Raw genomic sequence first — 24,580 nt, 5'->3', positions numbered from 1 at the left:
GTGGGAAAATCAAGCGAACTTATCTCTAGGTCAATAATGTAATCAAACCATTTGTTTTTAATTTTTGTTCAACTGTGTCACTCTCCTCTAACATAAAAAGACTATGAAAATTCATTACACTGAAATTGAGTAGTAGAATGAAGTTGGATACACTGTCACTCTCAGCAAGAGATTTGTATTTCCCAATGCAATATGTTTTCTGGAAAAAGTGCAAATTATATTTTCAATGGAAAATTACACTTAAAACATTATCTTGGGGCTGGCGCTGTGGCGTAGTGGGTAAAACCACTGCCTGCAGTGGCGGCATCCCATATGGGTGCCAGTTCAAGTCCCAGCTGTTACACTTCCAATCCAGCTCTCTGCTATGGCCTGGGAAAGCAGTAGAAGATGGCCCAAGTCCTTGGGCCCCTACACCCAAATGGGAGACCCGGAGGAAGCTCCTGGCTCCTGGCTTTGGATTGGCACAGCTCCGGCCATTGCAGCCATTTGAGGAGTGAACCAGCGGATGAAAGACCTTTCTCTCTCTCTCTCAGCCTCTGCCTCTCTGTAACTCTACCTTTCAAATAAATAAATAAATAAATCTTTAAAAAAAACATTAGCTTGTATCCATGTAGAAACTGTGTTTTAGCTAACCAGCAAAAATGAATATTTTCTGATACTTGAAAAAGATTTCAGCTCAGTTGAAAAATTTTTGTGATAGTAGATAGCTTTTTTTTTTTTAATATAGCTCAACTGATGCATGTACAGATGTTAGCATGGTTTACCAGGTCATCTGAGAGATCTTTTTGAGGCTTTGCCCAAATGAAACCATTTTCGAAATATGAATGGCTAGAGGCCAGCACAGAAAACATTAGACAGACTTGAATATCATTTAAGACATGGCACAGCTTGAACAGTAATTAAAACTGACAGGCAGGTTTGCAGATCATGGAGCATCATTAGCGCATTTCCTCTGCACATTCTGTTCTTGTGTATACTGTAGTAGTCACATGCTTTTATATCCAGGGGTTTCTGAGTAGGTCCTTACTCTTACTCAGTACCTAAACTGTGTGTGGGGTGTGTGTATGTGTGTGTGTGTGTGTGTGTGTGTGTGTGAGAGAGAGAGAGAGAGAGAGAGAGAGAGAGAGAGAGAGAACTTATCTTTACATAGAATTATTCTGTAGTACTTTTCTATACATTTTTTTAATAACCTTGACCATCTTCTCATGCTACTATCTCAAAAACTCCTAAGAGTTGCAGCTCCTCTCCTAGGAATGAGGCTTTACTGGGACCTGAAGGTCTCCTGCTGTACTTGCTATCTGATCAGGAACAGCTCATCAAGATCTCATGAGGTTCTAGAAATGAAGTTGTGTTCTACTCATTTGTACCACTTGTAGTTCTTGTTTGCCATTTTTAAAAAATTTATTTATTTATTTATTTGAGAGGTAGAGTTACAGAGAGAGAGAGAGAGAGAGGGAGGGAGGGAGAGAGAGGTCTTCCATCTGCTGGTTCACTCTCCAAATGGCCACAATGGCAGGAGCTGTGCCGATCCAAAGCCAGGAGCCAGGAGCTACTTACAGGTCTCCCATGCAGGTGCAGGGGCCCAAGCATTGGGCCATCTTCTACTGCTTTCCCAGGCCGTTAGCAGGGAGACAGATCAGAAATGGAACAGTTGGGACTCAAGCGGCACCCCTGTGTGATGCTAGTGCCACAGACTGAGGTTTAACCTACTAAACCACAGCACAGGCTCCACTGGTTGCATTTTTTAACAGTTGTACTATTGATGTCTACTTATCTTCATCACTAAACAACTTCTTTTCCTGAGTAGCCCTGTTTCTCTGTTATTTTAATCCCACTTTCACAGGGTTGACATTCATAACTTTGGCTTAAGCATTTGCATCTAAACAAAAACACTTCTTGAACAACTGCTGTGCATTCAAAGCTCCCGTTCTGTGAGGCGGTAGAGTTCTGGCATTTCGGGCATTGCAATAACACAGGATGAGCAGCATCCTTAAGATGTTTGCAGAGCCCTACAGGAGCATGGAGAGGAGAGGAGTGATTTTCCACCCAAAGGGAGGGTGCAGAAAATAACAGATTAAGAGAGCACTTGCAGGATGTGAGGCGTGGGACGTCATGGCTCAGTAAAGCAATGGCAGTCTGCTTGGTGTGAGTAGTGAAATGTGACAAGAAAGAAGATTCACATGTGGTGTGTGGGACCTGAGAGCCGCAGAGGATTTTAGCTGGGGTTTGGCCTGGTCATGTTCTTGTTTTCATTGTACTCGGATTACTCCGTTGTTGAATGATTGCGTGATGAAATGCCTGCAGGGAAGTGTTGCACATCAAAATCCACAGGAAGAAATAGCCTAGGTCGAGAGAGTGGCCTCGGAACAAAAGAGATTGGTCCAGATTTTCGAGGCAAGAGGTTCACAGAATGTTGTATGCCTGTGTGTGTGTGTGTGTGTGTGTGTGTGTGTATTTGTGTGTTGAGAGACAGCAAATGGAGAATGAGTATCAAAGAGAATGATAAAGTGTTGTCTCTGAATGAGCAAATAAATAGTCATGTTGCATGAAAAACAAAGGACTAGGAGTGGACAATATCATGGCAGAGAATAGGTAATAAATTTGGCTTTTACAGGATGAAGAGAAAAGAAACAAGACAGTAGTTACAGGACAGGGACAGTGAGCAGAAATAAGAGTCTAGAGGATTAGGAAAAATTAGAAGAACCAATTGCCTTCTGTAATTGCTAGGTCTTTGTGTGACAGCTGAGTGAAATGTCTTAGGTAATGGGATACTCAGTAGATGGAGGAGCAAATTGGCAGGGGAGATGTAAGCAGGTGCAAGTATCTCTTTAGAAGGTTTATGAGTGGGGGCCAGAGTTGTGGTGTAGCAGGTAAAGCTGCCAACTGGAACACCAACATCCCATATGGGTGCCAGTTCAATTCCAGTCTGCTCCACTTCCAATCCAGCTCCCTGCTAATGTGCCTGGGAAAGCAGCAGAATATGGGCCAAGTGGTTAGGCCCCTGCACTCATGTGGGAGACCTGGAGGAAGTTCCTGGCTCCTGGCTTCAGCCTGGCCCTGGCTGTTGCAGCCATCTGGAGAGTGAACCAGGAGATGAAAGATTCCCTCTCTCTCTCTCTCCCTCTCTCTCTCTTCCTCCCTCTCTCTCTCTTCCTCCCTCTCTCTCTCTCTCTCCCTCTCTCTCTCTCTCTCTCTTTCTCCCTCTCCCCTTTCCCCTCCCCTTCCCTCTCTTCCTCCATCCCCCTCCACACCCTCCACTCTGTAACTCTTTCAGTAAATACATAAATCTTAAAAAAAAAAAAAAAGTTGATGAATAGAGTAGGGAAATAGAACTGAGGCTACTTAAGAGAGAATGAAGGCCGGCGCTGCAGCTCACTAGGCTAATTCTCCACCTGCAGCTCCGGCACACTGGGTTCTAGTCCCTGTTGGGGCACTGGATTCTGTCCCGGTTGCCCCTCTTCCAGTCCAGCTCTCTGCTGTGGCCCGGGAGTGCAGTGGAGGATGGCCCAAGTTCTTAGGTCCCTGCACCCACATGGGAGACCAGCAGGAAGCACCTGGCTCCTGGCTTTGGATTGGCATAGCGCACCAGCCATAGTGGCCATTTCGGGGTGAACCAATGGAAAGGAAGACCTTTCTCTCTCTCTCTCACTAACTCTGCCTGTCAAAAAAAAAAAAAAAAAAAAAAGAGAGAGAGAGAGAGAGAGAGAAAGAGACAGAATGTAGTACCAGGGAAAATTTCTCTAAATTCAGAACACTGAAGTTGTGGGAAGTCTCAGAAGATAGAAACTGGAAATTCAGAGGAGGAAAGGGTTAAAGGTGAAGTTGTAGATGCCAAAAGAAATATGAAGGTCCTTCAAAAATATTTAGGGAAAACGGAATTAAAAGATAAAGTTATAAAAAGTATAAACTTTATTTCTCAACATACTCTCCATGAAATTTGAAATGCTTTTGTAAGCAGTAGTACCAATTGTTTATGAGCTGCTGTCTAACCCTTCTTAGTGCCTCAAACAAGATCCTGCTCAGACATGTTGTAACAAGCTAGTAGAAGTTTATTTGGGCACAAAAATATTTGTTTTTGCAGTGATTTTTCATAATATACATTTTCCATGAGCTTTTTGAAGACCCCTCATGTGATCATGAGCTCCAGTAAGCAGATTATTCTTGCAAATGTGCTGTATTCTTTAGGAAGTACAAAGGAGAAAGAACCAAGTGGAAAAGGACTATATAAAAATGGAGACAGAGGGGTAAAATGTTTAGAGAATTCATATCCTAGGATCTGTACATTTTCATTCAAGTAGAGGGGTAACCATTCATAAACAAGGAGAGAGGGACAGGGAAGCTGGAGAAGAAGGGGAAAGGCTTACAAGAGCCACTCTGCAGATCAGAAGAGAGACTAGAGTAAGAGTACTGAATATCCCCCAAGATAATAAGCAGTAACACTGAATGAGAGCCATGTAGTTCAACTTCTGCAAGGAAGCAATAACTTTGCTTTGGATAGAGGCCAGGAAAAAACTGATGAGTCACTAGGCTCTATAGCTATACATTTTTTTTTCCTACAAGTGTAGTAAATCAATTTTTGGATACTGGCTTATAGGCTGTTTTTTATAGCCCTGTACTCAAATTAGTAAAGATTAGCATATGCATTTTAAGACAAGCCTATGATATTTTGTATTTAAATCATGCTTTTATTTCTGAAGAACACTTACAAGGATTACTTCGTTTTACCCTGAACCGGTTAAAGAATTTCTTTATAGGATCAGAGTCAAGTAATAATGGCAAAATTAATCAGCCCATCCTACAAGGTCTAGATCTTGTTGAAAAATAATATCTTGGCCAGCGCCGCGGCTCAACAGGCTAATCCTCCGCCTAGTGGTGCTGGCACACCAGGTTCTAGTCCCAGTCGGGGCGCCGGATTCTGTCCCGGTTGCCCCTCTTCCAGGCCAGCTCTCTGCTATGGCCAGGGAGTGCAGTGGAGGATGGCCCAGGTGCTTGGGCCCTGCACCCCATGGGAGACCAGGAGAAGCACCTGGCTCCTGGCTTCGGATCAGCATGGTGCGCCGGCCGCAGCACGCCGGCCGCGGCAGCCATTGGAGGGTGAACCAACAGCAAAGGAAGACCTTTCTCTCTCTCTCTCACTGTCCACTCTGCCTGTCAAAAAAAAAGAAAAGAAAAAGAAAAAGAAAAAGAAAAATAATGTCTTGATGTGTTCGGCTCTTTCGTTCCCCCTGGATATTTACATTGAAGCAATCTGGCTTTCCTTTCACACCAACTCCTGGGAGATGAAGCCTCTGTGGGAAGAGTTGTAAATCACTAGGATAAAGAATTACTAATCTGTTTAATCTCATACCAAATACACCTTCTACTATAGTAGAGACAAGTACTATACAACCAAAGTGATTTTTGATGTGGATGACCTGCTTCTGAATATAGGTCTGGACAAGATCTGGTTTGAACCACTAAGAAGGATTAGATAGCAATCTGTAAAGAGTACCTACCAGAACCTGGTGCTGTGGCTCACTTGTCTAATCCTCTGCCTGCGGCGCAAGCACCCCGGGTTCTAGTCCCGGTCGGGGCGCCGGATTCTGTCCTGGTTGCTCCTCTTCCAGTCCAGCTCTCTTCTGTGGCCCGGGAGGGCAGTGGAGGATGGCCCAAGTGCTTGGGCCCTGCACCCCATGGGAGACCAGGAGAAGCACCTGGCTCCTGGCTTTGGATGGGTGCAGCACACTGGCCATAGCAGCCATTTTGGGGGTGAACCAACGGAAGGAAGACCTTTCTCTCTGTCTCTCTCTCTCTCACTGTCTAACTCTGCCTGTCAAAAAAAAAAAAAAAAAGAGTACCTACCAGAGCAACATGAATTCTGCTAACACTGAAGGAAGAACAAATTCCAAATTTATGGCTCAGCTTAGGTAGCGGAATAGTAAAATCAATGCTTCTTTGTGAAAAGTTAATGGGGACAATGCTCAAAAGAAATTGTCTGTTTACTAACCTTTTTAAAATATATATATTTTATCTTTTTGAAAGAGTTGGAGAGACAGAGAGAGATAGACAGATCTTCATCCACTGGTTCAATCCCTAAATGGTCACAATGGCCAGGGCTGAGCCAGGCCAAAGCTGGGAGCCTGGAACTCCACCTGGGTCCCCCACATGGATGGCAGGGACCCATGCACTTGGGCCATCTTCTCTTGATTTCCCAGGTGCCTTAGCAGGACGCTGGATCAGAAGAGGAGCAGCCAAGACCTGAACTGGAACTCTAATAGGGATACTGGTGTTGCAGGCAGTGGCTTAACCTGGGCCCTGAATAACTCATCTTATAAAGGAATGAGACAGTGTTGAAGATGCAGCCTGAAGAGGTAGACTGTGCACAGTACTGTACAATCAATCTGATGCTACATGTTCACACATCTACACATTCCTTCAGTTGGCTGCTCACACAGTCACATGGAACCTCATTTTTTTAACCTTACTTCCTTCATGATGATGCTGTACAGATTGTCCAGTGTCTGCTATTCAACTGTGCTTTATAAAGAATGACATTATAATATATTTTATTCACTGATGATTTCATATTTATTGTTCTAGTTTAGCTTGTGTAGTGAGAAAATTCTTTAGAAATTTCAAGAACAACCGATACTCATTAAGGTTTGTGATTATTGACTTGAATGAAATGTTTTAGAAAACCTTTACGTGTTCTGTCAGCATTACTATAGTTTAATTTATTTGGGAAGGAAGTAGAAGGAAAATAATAACTTCTTACTATATAGGATGTTATTATCTTATCATCTATAAATACACACTAGTGAAACAGTTCAGGTACAAGGAGAAAATAAGACTTATCTTGGGGGTAGTAATAAATATATCACATACTACTCTTCCAAATATGTTCACGCTCAGTTGTTTCATTCATGTTCTTTTCAATTGGGACATTATTATGCCATCTTACAGAAGAGAGATCCATGGTCTAGAGAGCTTAAATCCTTTTATAGCCACATTTTTATAATTTCTAGGAGAACTTTTTTTAAGATTTATTTATTTATTTTATTTTGAAAGTCAGAATTATAGACAGAGAAGAAATGACAGAGAGAGAGAGAGAGAATCTCCCATCAACTGGTTTACTACCCAAGTGCCACAATGGCCAGCACTGGACTAGGCCGAAGCCAGGAGCCAGGAGCTCCATCCAGGTCTCCCACATGGGCGCAGGAGCCCAAACACTCGGACTGTCTTCCACTGCTTTTCCCAGGCCATTATCAGAGAGCTGGATTGGAAGTGGAGTATCTGGGACATGAATCAGGCCCTATATTGTATGCTGGCATTGCAGGTGGCATCTTTACCCACTACACACAGTGCCATCCTCAATGTTCTTTTTTTTTATGCTATGTGGTAAAAATGGTCAGTTTTTATAATTTTTTTTAATTTGTATTTTGATTTATTTGAAAGACACAGACAGAACTTCTCTGCCCTGGTTCAGTCTCCAGCAATGGGATGGGACCAAAGCTGGGAGTTGGGAATTCAAACTAGGTCTCCCATGTGGGAGAGCGGGAACCCAGCTACTGGAGCCGTCACTGCTGACTTCTGAAGTCTGAAGTAGCGGGAAATGAGAGTTCTGAGCAGAAGCTGAGAACTGGACCCAGGCACCTCACTGGGGTGCGGGCATCTTCATCTCTGGGTCTAACACTGTCTCCACCAAGCAGTTTCATGAGTCACTTCCGTGAGACAGCATCACATACATGTCTAGGTGCTTCAGTCCTTAGGAAGCACAAATTAATTGAATTGTGTGTGCTGTTATCCGATGAGTATCACTGTCAAAATAATAGCTATGATAATTTCAAAAGTTTACAAAAAATGGCATTAAAATATAAGCTTCTGGGGCCAGTGCTGTGGCATAGTAGGTTAACGCCCTGTCCCAAAGCGCCGGCATCCCATATGGGTGAGGGTTCTAGTCCCAGCTGCTCCTCTTCCCATCCAGCTCTCTGCTGTGGCCTGGGAAGGCAGTAGAAGGTGGCCCAAGTCCTTGGGCCCCTGCACCCACATGGGAGACCCGGAAGAAGCTCCTGGCTCCTGTCTTCAGATTGGCGCAGCTCCAGCCATTGAGGCCACCTTGGGAGTGAGCCAGTGAATGGAAGACCTCTCTGTCTCTACCTCTCTCTGTAATTCTGTCTTTCAAATAAATAAAATAAATCTTTTAAAAAAATATAAGCTTCTTTGGTACAAATTTTTTTTTATATCTACACATATGAGGAGCCTTCAGGCTTGTTAAAATGTGTTATAAAAACTATGCACGAATTTCAAAATTCTTTTGCACTGAAATAAATTTATCTTTCAACTCCATTTTCCATGAAATTTTTAAATTATCCTCATATGTCCTGCAATCTGAGAGGCAATGAAAATTTGAAAGCAGAAGGAAAATGAAATGGAGATTGATCTAACGTTGTAGTAATTCATTATTCCTACTATTAGGCTACTGTAATTCAATTACATTTTTAAGGAAGCTTACCCCAATAGCATCCAATTTTCTTTTCCTGATATCTATTCCTACCCACTATGCCCCTCATATTTGCACTTTAGCTTTAATTGTAAAAAAAAAAAAAAAAAAAAAAAAAAAAAAGATAAAACTAAGGGCCCTGTGGGGCACAGTGGGTTAAGCTGCCACCATGCTGCCAGCATCCCAGGTAAGTGTTTTGGGTCCCTGCTCCTCCACTTCTGATCCAGCTCCCTGCTGATGTGCCTAGGAAGATAGCCCAGGTACTTGAGCCCCTGCTGCCCACGTGGGAGACCTGGCCCAGCCCTGGCTGTTTCGGCCATTTGGGGAGTGAACCAAATGTCTCTCCCTCCCTTTCTGTAACTTTTCCTTTCAAATAGATAAATAAATCTTCAAAAGAAAAGATAAAACAGAAAAATGGGCACCTGAATCTTCCCCAACTCCTTTATGTAAGAGAAACAGGCAGTGTGAAGATGGATTATTGAAACTTGTCACCATTTGACTTTGCAGTCAAGCTTGTGCCTCAGAGTTAATACTCAAGGAAGGGGAACGTTCAGTTTTTTCAAAGGTGTGGGAGGAGTTCTCCCACAGTCCCATGAGATAAGAGATCTCTGCTAGAGAACAGGCTGGAATTGGCCTTGGTCAAGGGAGAGCTGGATGTTTTCCAGTGTATTCCGAAGAACGCAGTTGATCTTCACGTAGAATAAGCTGACTAACCAGAACGAGGAAGCTGTGAAAAACCATCTTCAAAGAAAAGAGCTGGCCCAGTGACGGGGATAGGGCCTCCCTGCCGCGAGGCCCTGGGTGAATGATTCAGAGTGCAAAATTCACTGGCTCTTCCTGGCTCTTAAAGTTGTAAAAGGCAAACGGCTATTAATAGGAGTTTCCAGTTCCACCCATTGCAGATAGTGCACCTGCTGGTTCTCACTTGCTTTCTTATCTGAATCCTCTTCCCTCTAAGTATGGAAGAGGAATGAAATCAGAATTACGGCCAGTATCTTATACATTATATAATTTTCTGAAATTATACTTGGTAGCACACATTCGGAATGAAGCAGTTAGTGGTATCTTTCAAGAAGAAAGGTGACGTGTATGACAGATAACCAATGTGTCTTCCACTACGTTCTCCATAAAGGAGTGAGAAATGGCTGGAATTTTGAATAGATATCATTTTTTACTCATCTGTCAAATATCAGTAGCACACACCCCATTGCAGAGAACCATCTGAATGAAACATACATCTGTGAAAAGAAAGCAAAGGTTTGTTTGAAATATGCATTCCTGCTTTATTTTTTTTTTTAATTCTCTATAGGAAAGGAGACTTAGCTAGCCAATATGGAGATTCTGTATATAAACACCAGTTTTCACTTACAAATCAAGCACTTGAAGTGTTTCTGTTGCTTGTCAGTCTCAGCTCCTGAGTGAATTGTTCTCAGTGTGTCCTGTACTGTTTTCTGAGCCACCATTGCAGTCTTTGAGATAAGATATACTAGGGAGTATTACGAACCTCTCTGACTTCCTGCAATAGGGAACACTGAAGGATATCCTGTTACAAGTACAGGGGAAGCAAGGCTCCATCAGACTCGGAACTTTTCTTCAGAAAAAGTAGCTCGGGAATACAGATGTTGAGCTTTGCTGCCAGGTTCCTTGCGTGCCGCGTTGTGTTTGGGTCAGATCTGATGAAGACACCTGTTGTTCCATCTGTCTACTGTAGTTTCCCTCGGGCTTGCTGTCACTTTTCTGCTAATTGTCTTGAAACTTTGGGGCTTTTCCTAAATTTGGTTCAAGAAAAATTTTCTGTCATTGAATTCTGGACAGTTGTGTCTAAATGTATAAATGCATCCAGTCCTGCAACCCTCTCATTCCTAACAGACATGTTAAAAGCAGCCACTCACTTCTCTCCAAAAGTAAGAGGTCACCATGAGACAGGAAATCGCTGAAGCCACTCAGAAAATACATTGTCTCCCAGTAAATATCATGCATGATCCCAAGACCAAAACCTTTAATTCCTTATGTCACTCCCGGAAAGAACAAGGCTACATGCAGATCTCATGTTCCACGTCTCAAAATCCATTCCTCCTTTAGCACTTACAACTTCAAATTAAATTCATTGTAAACCACCAATGCCAGTTTGCTTTGGCTGGTGATTTTTTTGTTGGTCTGATTGTGGCTAGTGGAGAGCATTTTGGATGACACACGGAGAATATTTCCATGACTGCAGAAATTTTTATTGAACAGTGCTGTTTTAGAGTCAAAACTACTTCTTTGTGGCCTCAGAAGAGTCTGAATCCACCTGGGCATAAAGAAAGAGTCATGCTAGAAATAAAACAATTTTTTAAAGCTTGGGTTCAAATCTTGCTACACTTCTCTTTCTATGCATTTAGAATTTCATGATGCAATAAAATTGAAAAAAAGAAAAATATTCAACAATTAATCTAGGGTTCCTGAATCCTTCCTTAGCCAGATAAAGGACATCAATAAGAAAAATTCTCATCAATATAGCCAATTATTTTTTTAAAAAAAATTTTGAGAGGTAGTTATAGACAGTGAAAGAGACAGAGAGAAAGGTCTTCCCTCCGTTGGTTCACTCCCCAAATGGCCGCTACGGCTGGCGCTGTGCAGATCCGAAGCCAGGAGCCAGGTGTTTCCCTCTGGTCTCCCATGCGGGAGCAGGGGCCCAAGCACATCCTCCACTGCCCTCCTGGGCCACAGCAGAGAGCTGGACTGGAAGAGGAGCAGCCGGGACTAGAACCCAGTGCCCATATGGGATGCCGACACTGCAGGTGGAGGATTAACCAAGTGAGCCATGGCACCAGCCCCTAAAAGTATTTTCATTGCAATAATAATAAAAAAAAAGCGCATAATCCCATTATAAAGAGAGTTTTCTGAAGAAATGGGGTTAGCTTTTCACAGACCTCATTCCCAGATTGATGCCTGCTGTCACTTTGACAAGCACCGGTGACCGTTGTGTTGAGCAAGTCCCAGAGCTCAGGCTGCCACTGGAAACCACTGAACTGTGGCACTTGCCAAGGGTGTGACCACCGAGGAGTTCCTTGAGTTCTCAGAGCCTCGCTTCTTATCTTGGAGTGGAAATTTGAGCCTCCCTTCAGTGGAGCTGTTGGAAATAAACTTGCTGGCTGGGCAATCACTATGTTTGGCACGTAGTAGGCAAGCAAGAAACATGCTGCTCTCCTCTCTGTCTGATCAAGCCTTCTCTTTCAATCCACCAAATCTTTTGCCCACAAAATTGTAGCTCTAATTCCTCATAAATCTTTCCCCTGGGAACGCATTTCTGGAGGAAAACCAAGAGGATGGGGCTGCTGACGTTAGAAACAGGCCTGTGGAGTAAGACAGACCGTGAAAGAAGAGCCTGTTCCTAGAACACAAAGTGAGGGCGCTTGTGCAAGCTTGCCACAGGCCCTCACCCCTTTCCGCCTCCCCACGTCCCCTCCATGGAGGTCAGGCGCTCAGCCTGGCTTGCAGAGCTGCTGATGGTCACTCGTGACATCAGCACTCCTGGAACTTTCCCACCGCTGCCCCTGTAACCTAAGTGACTTCAGGGAAGGTGTCCACACACATGTGCTAAATACTTGGGAAATGAATGAAACTGGAAAAAGGGTTCCTTTGTATAATTTTGAGCACAGATTTCCTTTTGCCATCACGGAACTAACGAATTTCAGGACATTTATGGGCATTGTGTGTTTTCTGTAATAAAGCCTAAATTTTGATCTTGTGAACAATAGAGATTCCGTTTCAGAGTGGGTCACCTTCACTTGTGTTGTGTGAGAAACTCCAGCTTGATCATCAGTGCAGAGCCTTAACAAGTGACAGGAGCACACATGCCCCCCAAAATTAAGGATTTTTGTTGAAAGAATCTTTTTTAGTCAAAAATCAAGCCAAGCTTTAATTCTTTTTTCAATTTATTTATTTTTTAAATTAGCAAATGACAAATTACATGTGTTTATGATGTACAATGTAATGTAATACATGAATGTGTAATTGAATTATTAAATGAATATATCTGTCATCACACATACTAATTATTATAATGAGAAGGTTTTTTTCTTTTGCAGTCAGGCTTAATGAGACATACCTTCTTATTAAAAAATGTAGCACATACAATTGTATGTTTTTGTGGGGTACCTTGTGATGCTTTGAGACTTGTAGATGATGTATAACTGGGGTAGATCCAGCTCCTCAAACGTTTACCGTTTCTTTCCAGGAAGCGCATTCAAAATCGTGCTTTCTAGTGCACAGTGCTGTACAACGGAGCAGCACCTTTTCTTCCTGTCTAACCCTGACTTAGTACCATTCATAGCCTTTTCCTATCCCTGCGCCCTCCCTTTCCTCCCAGATCTGGTTACTGTCTTCATACTTTCACTCCCACGAGATGACCTTTTCTTAGACTCCCACTGAGTGAGAGCGTGTGACACCTGGCTTTCCATGTTTGGCTGATTTCACGTTAAAATCAAGACTTCTGGTTCCATCCGTGTTGTGACGAATGACAAGAATTCACTGTTGGGATGGGCGTTTGGCCTACTGCGTAAGATGCTCGTCTTGTCATCTGTGCCCCACATCCGAGTACCTAGGGTAGATCCCGGCTCTAGCTCTGCATGTTAGCTCCCTGCTGGGACAGACTGGGAGCCAACAATGATGGCTGAAGTAGGTGGGTTCCTGCTCCTCACATGAGAGACTGGGATTGAGTTCCCGTCTCCTGGCATTGGCCCCTGGGTCATTGCAATCATCTGGGGAGTAAACCAGTGGATAAGAGCACTCTCTGACTTTCTTGCTTTCTCTCTCTCAAAATACAGTACAGTGTAATCCAATACAAGACAGTCAAATAAAATAGAATACCTGGCCTGGGATTGGCAGGCCTTAACTAAAATGAGATTTCATTCTTTTTTCTGGCTGTGTGCTGTTCATGTTTTCTTCATGCATTCATCAATGGATGGGATGGATAGACACTTAAATTGTTTCCGTTTCTTTACTGTTGTGAATAGTGCTGCAGGAAACATGGGAGTGCATGTCTCTTTGGTGGGATGATTTCATTCCCCTTACAAATTATATATCAGATAAGGGATTAATAACCAGAATATTTAAGGAGCTCAAACAACTCAATAGCAAAGGAACAAATAACCAAATGTAAAAATGGGCAGTAGATCTAAGCAGATATTTCCCTAAGGAAGGCATACAGTGGCTAACAGGAACAAGACAATATGCTCACCATCACCAATTATCAAGGAAGTGCAAATCAAAGTCACAATGAGATATCTCCTTATTCTAAAGAGCTGTTATCAGAAAACCAAAATATAACACATTCTAGCATAAGGAGAACATTTAACATCTATTTTCTTAGTATTTTTCAAGCATAGCATGCATTATTATACATTGCAGTCAACAGCATGTACATAAGATCTTTTGAACTAATTTCTCTCATCTAACTGAAACTTTGTACCTTGAACCAGCATCTCCTAATTGCTCCCGCCTCCAGACCATAATAACCACCATTCTACTATGTGCTTCTGTACGTTCAGTTGTTTTAGATTCCACATCTACACCACATCTTGCAGTATTTGTCCTTCTGTGCCTAGCTTACTTCACTAAGCCGAATGCACTCCACTGTCATTCACATTGCTGCACATTGTAACACTGGGATTCCATGTGTATGCATGCCACATTTTTTTGTATCCAGTCACCTGTTAATAGATGCTTTGGTTGATTCCAAATGTTGATTATTGTGAATGATGCTGCAACAAACATGGAAGTACAGACACTTTAACATGCTGATTTTGTTCTTTGGGCATATAGCTAAAAGTGGAATTGCCAGTCATAAGGTAGTTCTGTTTTCGATGTTTTGACGAACCCCCAGAACTGCTTTCCACAATAGCTGTACTGATTTACATTCTCACCGTCAGCGTATGAGTATCCTCTGTTCTCCACAGCCTCCCTGGCATTTGTTCGCTTTGTTTGTTTGCTTTTCATAAAGGGCGTTGTTGTAGATGTTGAGGTGCCGTATCACTGTGGCTTTAATTTGTGTCCCCTTACGATTAGTGATGCTGAGCACCTGTTAGTATACCTATCGGCCTTTTGTGTGTCTTGCTCTGAGAAATGTCTATTCAAGACCTTTGCCCACTTTTTAAGCAGGTTGTTTTTTTGCTATTAAATTTTTTCTTAATTCTTAAAATGCTAATTATGAATGAGGAAATATTCTACATTTCAGAAGACTAGGTACCTTCTAAGGTCATATCCTTTTTTTACATTAAATGAGATTTTTAAATCATAGGAAATTCAACTTAAAATGTTATGTGTAAAAAACACGTTTTTTATAGAGTTTTCCATGGAGTAAATAGGGAAGAAATAATAATAAGCTGATAAGGATGGTGATGAGTCTTTCCCCACAGTTCCTTTTTTTTTTTTTTAAGATTTTTATTTATTTGAGAGGTAGAGTTACAGAGAGAGAAAAGGAGATATGGAGAAAAAGGTCTTCCATCTGCTGATCCACTCTTTAAATGGCTGCAGCAGCTGAAGAGGAGCTCATCTAAAGCTAGGAGCCAGGAGCTTCTTCCAGGTCCCCCACGTGGGTACAGGGACACAAGGACTTGGGCCATCTTCTGCTGCTTTTCCAGGCCATAGCAGAGAGCTGGATTGGAAAAGGAGCAGCCGGGACTAGAACCGGCGCCCATATGGGATGCTGGCACCACAGGTGGAGGCTTAGCCTACTGTGCCACAGCACTGGCCCCTACAGTTCCTTTTTGGTTTCTTATCTGAAATATAGAGGGCAGAACGGCCCGCCTTGTAGTTCAGCATCATGGTGCCAGCATCCCATATGAGTATCAGTTTGAGTCCTGGCTGACCCACTTCCAATCCAGCTCCCCACTAACGTGCCTGGGAAAGCAGTAGAAGATGGCCCAAGTGCTTGGACTCCAGCATCCACGTGGGAGACTCAGGTGGAAATCCTGGCTGCTGGCTCCTGGCTTCAATTTGGCCCAGGCCTGGCTGCTGCAGGCATTTGGGGAGTAAACCGGCACATGGAAGATTCTATCTCTGTCTCTCTGTAACTCTGCCTTTCAAATAAATAAATAAATCTTTTTTAAAAGAAGAAAGAAATATGAAAGGCAGAAAATCAAAGTTATATGAAAACAGTGAGAGGCAACAAAGCTTCCCTGGGATTGTACATGCACAGAACACACCCATAATATACATATCTAATTTTACATATAGGTAGTTATATGTAATTTTTAATGTATGTATATGAGGGAACTTCAGTTTTTAAGTCCACACATGGGTTTTTTTTTCCTAATACACGTTTCCATGAAGTTCCTGAAGTGGCCTTGTATACTAGCCTCACAGGACTTTTCTGTTTATGGGCATATTATCTAACTCTGAGACAGAACTATCATACAAAAATTATCCTGTTTTAGGGTTGTCAGACATGAAAATCGTTAGGCAGACTGAACTCATTTTGTAAGTCATTGATCATGTGTTGTTGTTTTGATTTTATGTTGACATAGTTTTTCATTTGTGTGTAACTTCTATTTGTTATCCCTATCATATCATCTTCATGAAATGGAGAGCTTGCTGAAGCCTAGGCACTGTTTTCAGTGTGCCTTTGGCATTAGTAAGTGCATTGTAGTTGCAGGATTGAAGGATTTAAGAGCAGAGCCCCAAAGTTACGCATGTGAATTTGAATATGGCTTCATAGCCTCCTGGGCATGGGGATTTTTGTTTTTCCTGGGCCCCCTTTTCCTCACCTACAGAAAGAATTTAGTAAGATGTCACCATTGTAACATGGTTTGTACAGTGCTTTCAGAGTCATCATATGATAAACATCAGTTGTCAGTTTTTATAACAATTATAATTACTTGTAGCGATTGGCATGATTATTTACAGTTTCTTCAGATATTTGTACTCTGATGTTTTAAAAGAATTATATTGATATCCTTTTAAACAAATCAAAAATAATGATAATAAATTTCAAAGGCCTTCAATGCTGAAGCCAACAAGATTTCAAATCACTTTGCTGGGCATTAGTGAAAGAAACTACTGAACAAATGTCCAGTCCAGTCTACTGAAAATTACAATGAGGGTATAAAGGAAGGGGAAAAAGTACGTAAGGCTGGCTGTTTTTGAAATTAAATGGCCAGGTGAGCACTCTTTTACCTAATTTTTGTAGAATGTTAGCTTCTCTTGTTAAAGTTGAGGAAAGGGCTGTAATCTGGTCTCTCCTTTTCATGCTACTAGGAATGCAGTTACCACTGTGCACTTCAACTGGAGGTAATCATTATAACTTGTTGCCTGAGAACTGTATTTAGCATTATCAAAAAACCCGCAAAGCTGTATAGGCCAATATGATTATACACACGTGTTACTTGGAGTTTGACCTTGAAAATTTTCTATTTGGAAGATTCTACCTCATTCGGTACTGAACACTTTTAATTTTCCATATATTAACTATCATTTTTTAAATTCTTAAATTTCCAAAAAGTTATTAGAAATATTTTCCAAAATCCAAGTTAGAGTATTTGTGATTTTTAATATAAGTCTTTGCGTTAAATGGATTACTTTAATCTATGTTGTAATAGTTTCAAAGAGAAATATCACATTCACTTGAGACTGAGGTTGGCCCTGTTCTGTTAGGAACTTCATTCCCTAGGATTTCATAGAGACAAGTACAGTGGAGCTAGTTCCAGATTAAAAGGACCCATACCTTCACATCTAACACCAATGTAATACAGATTTCATGTGATTTTTGTTTTATTTTCCAAGGAGTTGATCAAGAGTCATGATGTGGCCTTTGTAAGTAATTTTCAAGGGTTCATTGTATTCTTAAATATGATGTATTTGCTTGGTCAAATAAGCTTCTGGAAAAATAAATGATCACTTTTAAATGATACATGTGGAAAACGTAAATTGGTTATGCAAAATATTCTTAGTACTTTTCCAGAATGCTTTGATTGTCAAAAGCTATAGTTTCACTAATTTAATTTAAAAGGGTAGCAACATAGAATATTTAAGATCCCCATGAAACCCAATTTCTGTCATATTTTCGTAGTAAGCTTTGTCTTCTGAGTGTTTACCAAAACCAGCATGTTTTCTTTAGTAAATAGCTTTTAAATGAATAAGTGAATGACTAAATGACTTGAACTGAGTCTATTTCAATTGTTTCAATATTTTGTTTTCTTTAAGATAAAATCATTCTTACATACATTTGGATTGATATCTACTTGAAGATTTTAGAGATAACTGAACCTAGACTGAAGTCACTAGAATGTTGTAAAAGAATAAACGCATGTAAAATTTTTCATGATTCAATAGAAGTTAATTCTATGAGCACAAATTTAATATACACTGTGATTCTAATTTTATGAAAAATCATTATTCCATGAAAGTCATGTGTAACATCTAGGTGCTCATACATCCCCAGAAGGAAAATTTTATGAAGAGTTATGTTTGGGTGGTTTATTTAAGTTTTTTCTGGATTCCTCCATGTTTCTATGATATCTGTAACTTTTTCAGAAGTTTGAATAGATTGGATTATGTCCTTGTTTGTATGTTTTATATGCCCATACCTCCATGAGGATGGGAGTTGAAAGTGGTGAGTAGAGTAGATATGAGTCCTCCTATAGCTAATTCTTAGGCATTGTCAAATAGCCTAGGCTTCCAGAAATACGTGTGTTGTAAAAATGAGTCACTTGTTTCTCTGTAATTTAGAGGAGATAGATCAAGAATGAATTGATAAATGGATGATAGTTTTGAGAATGAGGGAAGAGACTAGAATTTCAGAGTACAATTTCTACCTGTTTATGAATTCCCTAATTGGGTGATACACACCAGAAAAGAACGTCTTTCTAGTTTTACGGCAAGAGAGGGTGAAGCACAGAAGATCAGAAAGTTTACAAAGACCGGGTTTACACACCAACCCTCAGTTGATAACTCTTCCTCAAAGCATGTGTTTGGGGACCTGTTTCCCTACTATTTCTGTGCCTAAATACTTTATCTATCCCAACCTGCTCTCCATAAAAGGGTTTAGCTTTGGATGCCTGTCTTTCAGTTTCTTCTCCATATTTCTCACTTTCTATTACAGAAAATAAAGATGTGAGTAGAAAATAAAAATGTCGTAGAGAAAAGATGGAAAACGTGTACAAAGTAGGAATTCATGAATGCATTGTCATTGGAAAATAAAAATAATAATAATAAAAAAATAGAACCAGCAGTGATGTCCTGTTGAGAGTGGTATTCCTGCCTCTAGTCATGCTGGCTGGGGACCCAGCAAGTCCTCCTTGGGAGAAGGGACAGACAGGATTCCATGGGGCTAAGAGAGGGTGACTTGGGGTCACCCCCTTCCCCCTAAGTAACCAGGGGAGGTGACTGAGCATGTGGCATAGCTTCCACATCGTGATACTCAAGACCAGTGTCACACTGACTCCCTCAGGTGACCTGCAGTGGCTCATCCTGTCTGTTCTAGGAACTTTTCACAAGTACTCTGCTGTGGCTGTTACCCAGGTACCGACCTCCTCCTCCTCCACAGGTGTACGTACAGTGTCAAAATGACATTTTTCCTTAAGAACCCCCAGCCGCCAGCCTCTCCCCAGCTGTGCCCCACGAACATCCCAATTGTGAATAAAAGCGATTTTCCCCATAAATCCAAACGCAGTTGTTTTTAAATTAAAGTTTGTTGTGATTATGTTTCATTTAAATGAATAATAGTATTATATTATACTATATATATTATACTACATTATATAAACAGTATTATATAATTCTGCCCCCAAATTCATGTCACCGAAGAGTACAGTTTCAGGTCTGCACATAATACTGCATGTGCAACTGTGAATCTAGCGACTCAGCCAATTTACAGGAGACCCGAACAGCGAACTCCAGTCTCAGGAAGCCCCAACTTCCAGGGAGGTATCAGTCCCTCCTAACCCACTTTAGTCAACTTAAAGTACCCATGGCCTTGGTGGCCAAGAGGCTCCATTTCTGAATTATTTCATATGCTTTTTTAAAAAAAATGTGTGATTATATGATTCGTTAAGACCACATATCCTGTAAGCAAAATGATATAGAAGAACAAAATTAATTTTCTGCAGATCCTAACCATAGAATCTGTTTTGGAAAACTATGATGACGAAGTTATAGGACACAATTAAAATGTATGTGTATATTGTAATTAGTTTTTTTGAATCACAAATTAAAATATACTTTGTCTTCACCATTATATTTGTGATAATATGCCTGGAAAGACCTGTGTTACTATTGAGTTGAAGTCTTGGCTAAAGATTTTGAATTGTATATTAGGTACATATTCAAAGATAATTGAAACATTAGATACTTTTGAAAAGCATTGTCTTCCTTTTGAGGACAGTTATCAGTGAAATGCTAGGAATCATTACAGTTACTCAAATGAGGCAACCTTGACATACTTGGCAGGAGCCATTTCTGGGCACTTTAAAAAACTGACCTATCTCCATCACTAAAATTAAAGTTTCCTTTCTTTGTGTTTCAACAGAAAAAGAATGCAAGACGATTTTAAATGGGTAGATTCTAAATATGAGTACATCTTCTACAATACTTGGGAATTAATTAAATACAACCAAAGGGGGAAAAAAAAAACCTGTTTTGATAAAGATGCAATCGTTTTGAGTTTTGAGTGATTCAAATCCAATATAATTCATGTAAAAAAAATAGAGGACTTGTTTCCATGGATTTATTTCAGATTGGTGATATGTCTTCATCAAGGTGATTTAATTCTTAGAAAATAAGCTTTGTATCTGAGCAATTATTAAGAATAAAATGAAAGAAAAGACCGGACCTCGAGAAAGTGTCTGGTTTTCATGTAACTGTGGGTCGGCCCTCAGGACTGCCTCTACTCCATGTATAAAGCAGTGTCTTCAGCCTTGTCCTGTGTTGAATCAGATTAATAGCTGATTGGATTGCCAAATTGAGTAGACACATGTGGCATGTCTTCTCTCCTTGTTTAATCTGTCTCCCATCGTTGAATGATGATTTTTAACTAATAATCTTTAGTAACTATAGGAGTATCTTGAATGTGATATATTGTGTGTACATGTACTGGGATTATCTCTTAGGGATTTTGGCTTGTAACCCAGTAGAGATATCCACACAGTTTAGTACACAGTCGACTGCCTGGTTCACCATTTGCACACATATTTGGGCTGAGTGGACTCTGAGGTGCCTGTGTGTATAGACGGTTGTCAGATGCTAGCATGCTGCAGCCTGCAGTTTGTACTCCTGGTTTTTCAACACTGGAGCATCTTTGTTTCTTAGTTGTTCTACCAGAGGTAGGTTACTGTTTCAAAATGAGTACATGAGAGGAGTTTCAGTTCTAAATTTTGCCTATAGTCAACATCCAGAAAGCAAGGTCAGAATGGCAGGTCAGGGAAGAAATCTAAGAGGCCAGCTATGGGCCTAATTTTGGAATTTGCCATTTGGATGTGATCTCTCGTCTTCCCCAGATTCCTGTGGTGACCGCTGCCCTTTTTCAACTATTTCCCTTGATTCTGCTTTTCTTTACCTGTTCTGCAGGAGTCAGCCAGTGACATAAGAGGGGCCCCTGCCGGGAGTAGCTGTGCAGCTTACCAGCTCTGCGACTTTGCCTAGTTGGAGCCTCAATGTTCTCATCTGCATAATGGGAATAATATCAGCGACCTTGCCACATGTTTTTAGTAGTTGTTGATATTGTATATAAAATGTGCCTAACATGATAACATTCTCCTTACTTTGTAAGTGTTTAAAATTTTCAAACTTTTCATCTGTTATGACGTCTTTAATATTGTCTTTTTCCCTTTCTCTAAATTACCACTGATTTAGTTTAGGTCCTTATCCCCTCTATTCTCTAAACTGGTCCCCTGTTCCTAGGCACTGTGGCAGAGCAGGTAAAGCCGCTGTCTGCAGCACCATCATCCCATATGGGTGCTGGTTCTAGTCCCAGCTACTCCACTTCCAATTCAGCTCTCTGCTATGGTCTGGGAAAGCGGTGGAAAATGGCCCAAGTCCTTGGGCCCCTGCACCCACATGGGAGACCCAAAAACTAGCCACAGCCCCAATAAATAAATCTTAAAAAATATAAAATAGAAAGTTAACTAGCAGATGGAAGGTCTCTGTGCTTCTCTCTCTCTCTCTGTTGCTTTGCCTTCAAGTAGATGAAAATAGGTAAATAAACATTAAAAAACAGAAAATAATAAGTTCCATTCCTTTAGAGGCCTGTCACAATGGCTCAAAAATCCTTCTTTTTATTTTATTGATTTATTTTATTTTATTTTTTGACAGGGAGAGTTAGACAGTGAGAGAGAGAGACAGAAAGGTCTTCCTTCCATTGGTTCACCCCCCAAATGGCCTCTACTGCAGGCGCGCTGCGGCTGGCGTGCTGCGCCGATCCGAAGCCAGGAGCCAGGTGCTTCTCCTGGTCTCCCATGGGGTGCAGGGCCCAAGCACCTGGGCCATCCTCCACTGCCTCCCCGGGCCACAGCAGAGAGCTGGACTGGAAGAGGAGCAACCAGGACAGAATCCGGTGCCCTGACCGGGACTAGAACCCCGGGTACCGGCGCCACAGGCGAAGAATTAACCAAGTGAGCCGCGGCGCCGGCCTCGAGTCTTTCTTAACTAAGTGATCATCTTCTGAGTCTTCACAGTTCCCTGATTGCGTTGCAGGCCAAAAGTCATTGAGATATGAAAATATTTATAACTAATTATTATTAATATAGATAGTGTTTATTGAACATTCACTATGTGCTAAGCACATTTCTGAACACCGAACGTTTTTAACTTGCTTCATTCCCAAACAACACTGTATACACTATACATGTGTGCTATTGTCTTCCTTTCTGTCCCTTGCAGAGACCCAGGCAAGAGAGAGATTTTGCAGTGTAGACAAGTCCGCACACGTAGAAAGTGACAGAGCTGGCATTCCAGCCCACGCCTCCATCCAGCGCAGAAGCCAAGCCCTCTCACGGGCTGTGCTGGGGCTGCAGGGGCTCCCTCCCACTCCTCACTCGCTGGTCTGCGTGGCATTCCCTAGCTCCTTTGGGCCACTCACTGTCGATGTAGAGAAGCTACATCTTGTTCTTTCACAGCCAGGCAGTTCCTCGGCCCCCGTGAGCGCGCATTCCCTTGCTACCTATGCATTGTGACCTTCTTACTTCTTCAGCGAAGCCGGCCTGTTCCCACCATGGGCCATTTCTCCAGGAGGAAACCTTTCCGATTTCGGCCTCAGGCAAACCTGGTTTGATGTCTATTCCGGCTCTGCCATTTAGTAGCTTACAGGCCAGGTGGTTTTCTGAACCTCAGTTGCCTCCTTCGTAGCATAATCTTCAAACTCAAAGTGCAAGCTTCCTAGGGTCTGGGATTCCATGAATGATCCCTACAAAGAGTAAGCGCCCGGTACAGTGTGCTCCTAGATCCAGCACCAGGGGTGCACAGATACACAGGCTTCCTCCAAAGTGTGTTTTCTGCCTTTACTCTCCCTGTTTTTTATTTTCAAAATGTGTGCATGATTTCCTGGTGACTGTAACTACTGGCCTAACTATTGGCCGTGATCCGTTTGCTAACATCATCCATATGTTCCTCGCGCTGCTGCATATTTCGTGAGCGCCGTTTTAGGTCCTTGGGTTCTCTTCAGATGGTTCATGAATGATCCAACAGTCCAGTCACACTGTTCTCCGTTACGGTCATGTCCAGGAAGCTTTGGGTGTAGAGTAACTACATTCACTTTTGATGGAAGCGTTTTGGCCGGCGAGGTCAGGAAGCAGTCCATGGAGAGTCTGGAAATGCCTCTCGCGAATTCCTCATGCTAAGAAATGCCACAAAAGACTCCCGGGCCCTGCTTTCTTACGTTCCTCCACAGTGAACGTTGCACAGCTTCACTAGCCTTTTCCTCCCTCTCCAAGACACGTCAGTGTGACACCTTGCTCCTGCATCCCAGGCGTGGTGTTGCCAAGGTTGCTACAGCAACAGCACACACGAGGTGACATTCTGCCGTAACGGCAGTGGCTGGGACGTGAGTCAGTTGAGAAGCCTCAACAGGTTTTTATTAGCCTATGATGCAGTCCCGTATCGCCTGCAGTCCTTGGCCTGTCCAGGATTTAGGCACGATGATGCGGAACACTCGATGCTTCTCACCTTCAGACACTGCGTGGCCCAGGGTCCTCTGGCCAAAGCGGCTGCGGTGGCAGCTTCCTTCCACAGAGCCCCTACTACGATCTACATTAAGAGGCCCAAAAGTAAAAGATGGGCCCCCCTGCTGGAACTCTGGCACTGCTCTGGCTTCTCCTCTGTGCTCTTAAAAAGCAACAGTGACCTTGGTTGATGATCAAGAAATCTCACATTCTACCCAGGGAGCTGGACAATGGTTACCATCCCACAAGCTGTGTTTCAGTCCAGCGGCCGGAAGGAGCCTGTGCTGAAGAATAAGGATGGAATTACTGTAATTCTCTGTGGGAATTGTGGAAGTGGAATTTACTGTGTGCTATTGCTCACAAGTGCTCATAGCGCTGTTGGTGACCTCTAACACGGGATCTGGTTTCTTTTTCAGACACGGAGATGACTTGATTGTGACTCCATTTGCTCAGGTAAGCACAGCTCAGTGCCTGGGTAGGCTTCTCACAAGTCGGAGGATTTAACTTGGGAGACTGGGTCTGGTTCTTAATTGTCAATCAAATGCAAGTATAAATGCAACTTCTGTGGCTCATTCAAGTAATTCAAAGGGAGGGGTGGAGCCTACGACTTTGGCTGTATTGATCTGGTTTCTATAAATCCATAGACCCAAACAGTGTCTTTGCTTCAAAGTTACCTAAGGGATATAGTACTTAATATATAGCATATACTTGTATACAGTGTGTGTGTGTATATATATATACTTATACATACTTATATATAGTATTGTAGTTCCTTAACTAATATAGCATTAGAAGCAGAAGGCTATAGTATGGAATAGCTTACACTTAGGGTAATTTGGTCTTGCGCAGTTACCTAAACACAGCAATTCAATTCATCCTGACACCTCATTGACCCCTTTTTTTACATATATAATTCATGCAAATATTTAGCTGAGTGAAATATTTATGGTTATTTGTTCCTTTTTAGGCA

The 24,580-nt window shown here is 41.9% G+C and overlaps 1 protein-coding gene across 20 annotated transcripts in view; it reads left to right on the top strand.

Annotated features, from left to right (window-relative positions):
- The window catches only part of PDE4D (phosphodiesterase 4D), a 1,654,385-nt gene that overhangs the window by 1,409,884 nt on the left and 219,921 nt on the right, over positions 1-24,580 (top strand). For 19 of the 20 annotated variants that reach the window (XM_070056730.1, XM_008262244.4, XM_070056728.1 and 16 more), the window contains one exon: positions 24,027-24,063. In XM_070056730.1, coding sequence (XP_069912831.1) covers positions 24,027-24,063 — 37 coding nt within the window. Of the gene's footprint in view, positions 1-42; positions 23,919-24,026; positions 24,064-24,580 lie in introns of those variants that run through there. The other variant, XM_008262251.4, reaches the window with a different exon arrangement.

The sequence above is a fragment of the Oryctolagus cuniculus genome, chromosome 14 (genome assembly GCF_964237555.1).
Source record: "Oryctolagus cuniculus chromosome 14, mOryCun1.1, whole genome shotgun sequence".
In the NCBI taxonomy this organism is placed as follows: Eukaryota; Metazoa; Chordata; class Mammalia; order Lagomorpha; family Leporidae; genus Oryctolagus; species Oryctolagus cuniculus.
Note: the sequence above shows the minus strand (reverse complement) of the source record. Positions and strands in the feature narration are given on the sequence as shown.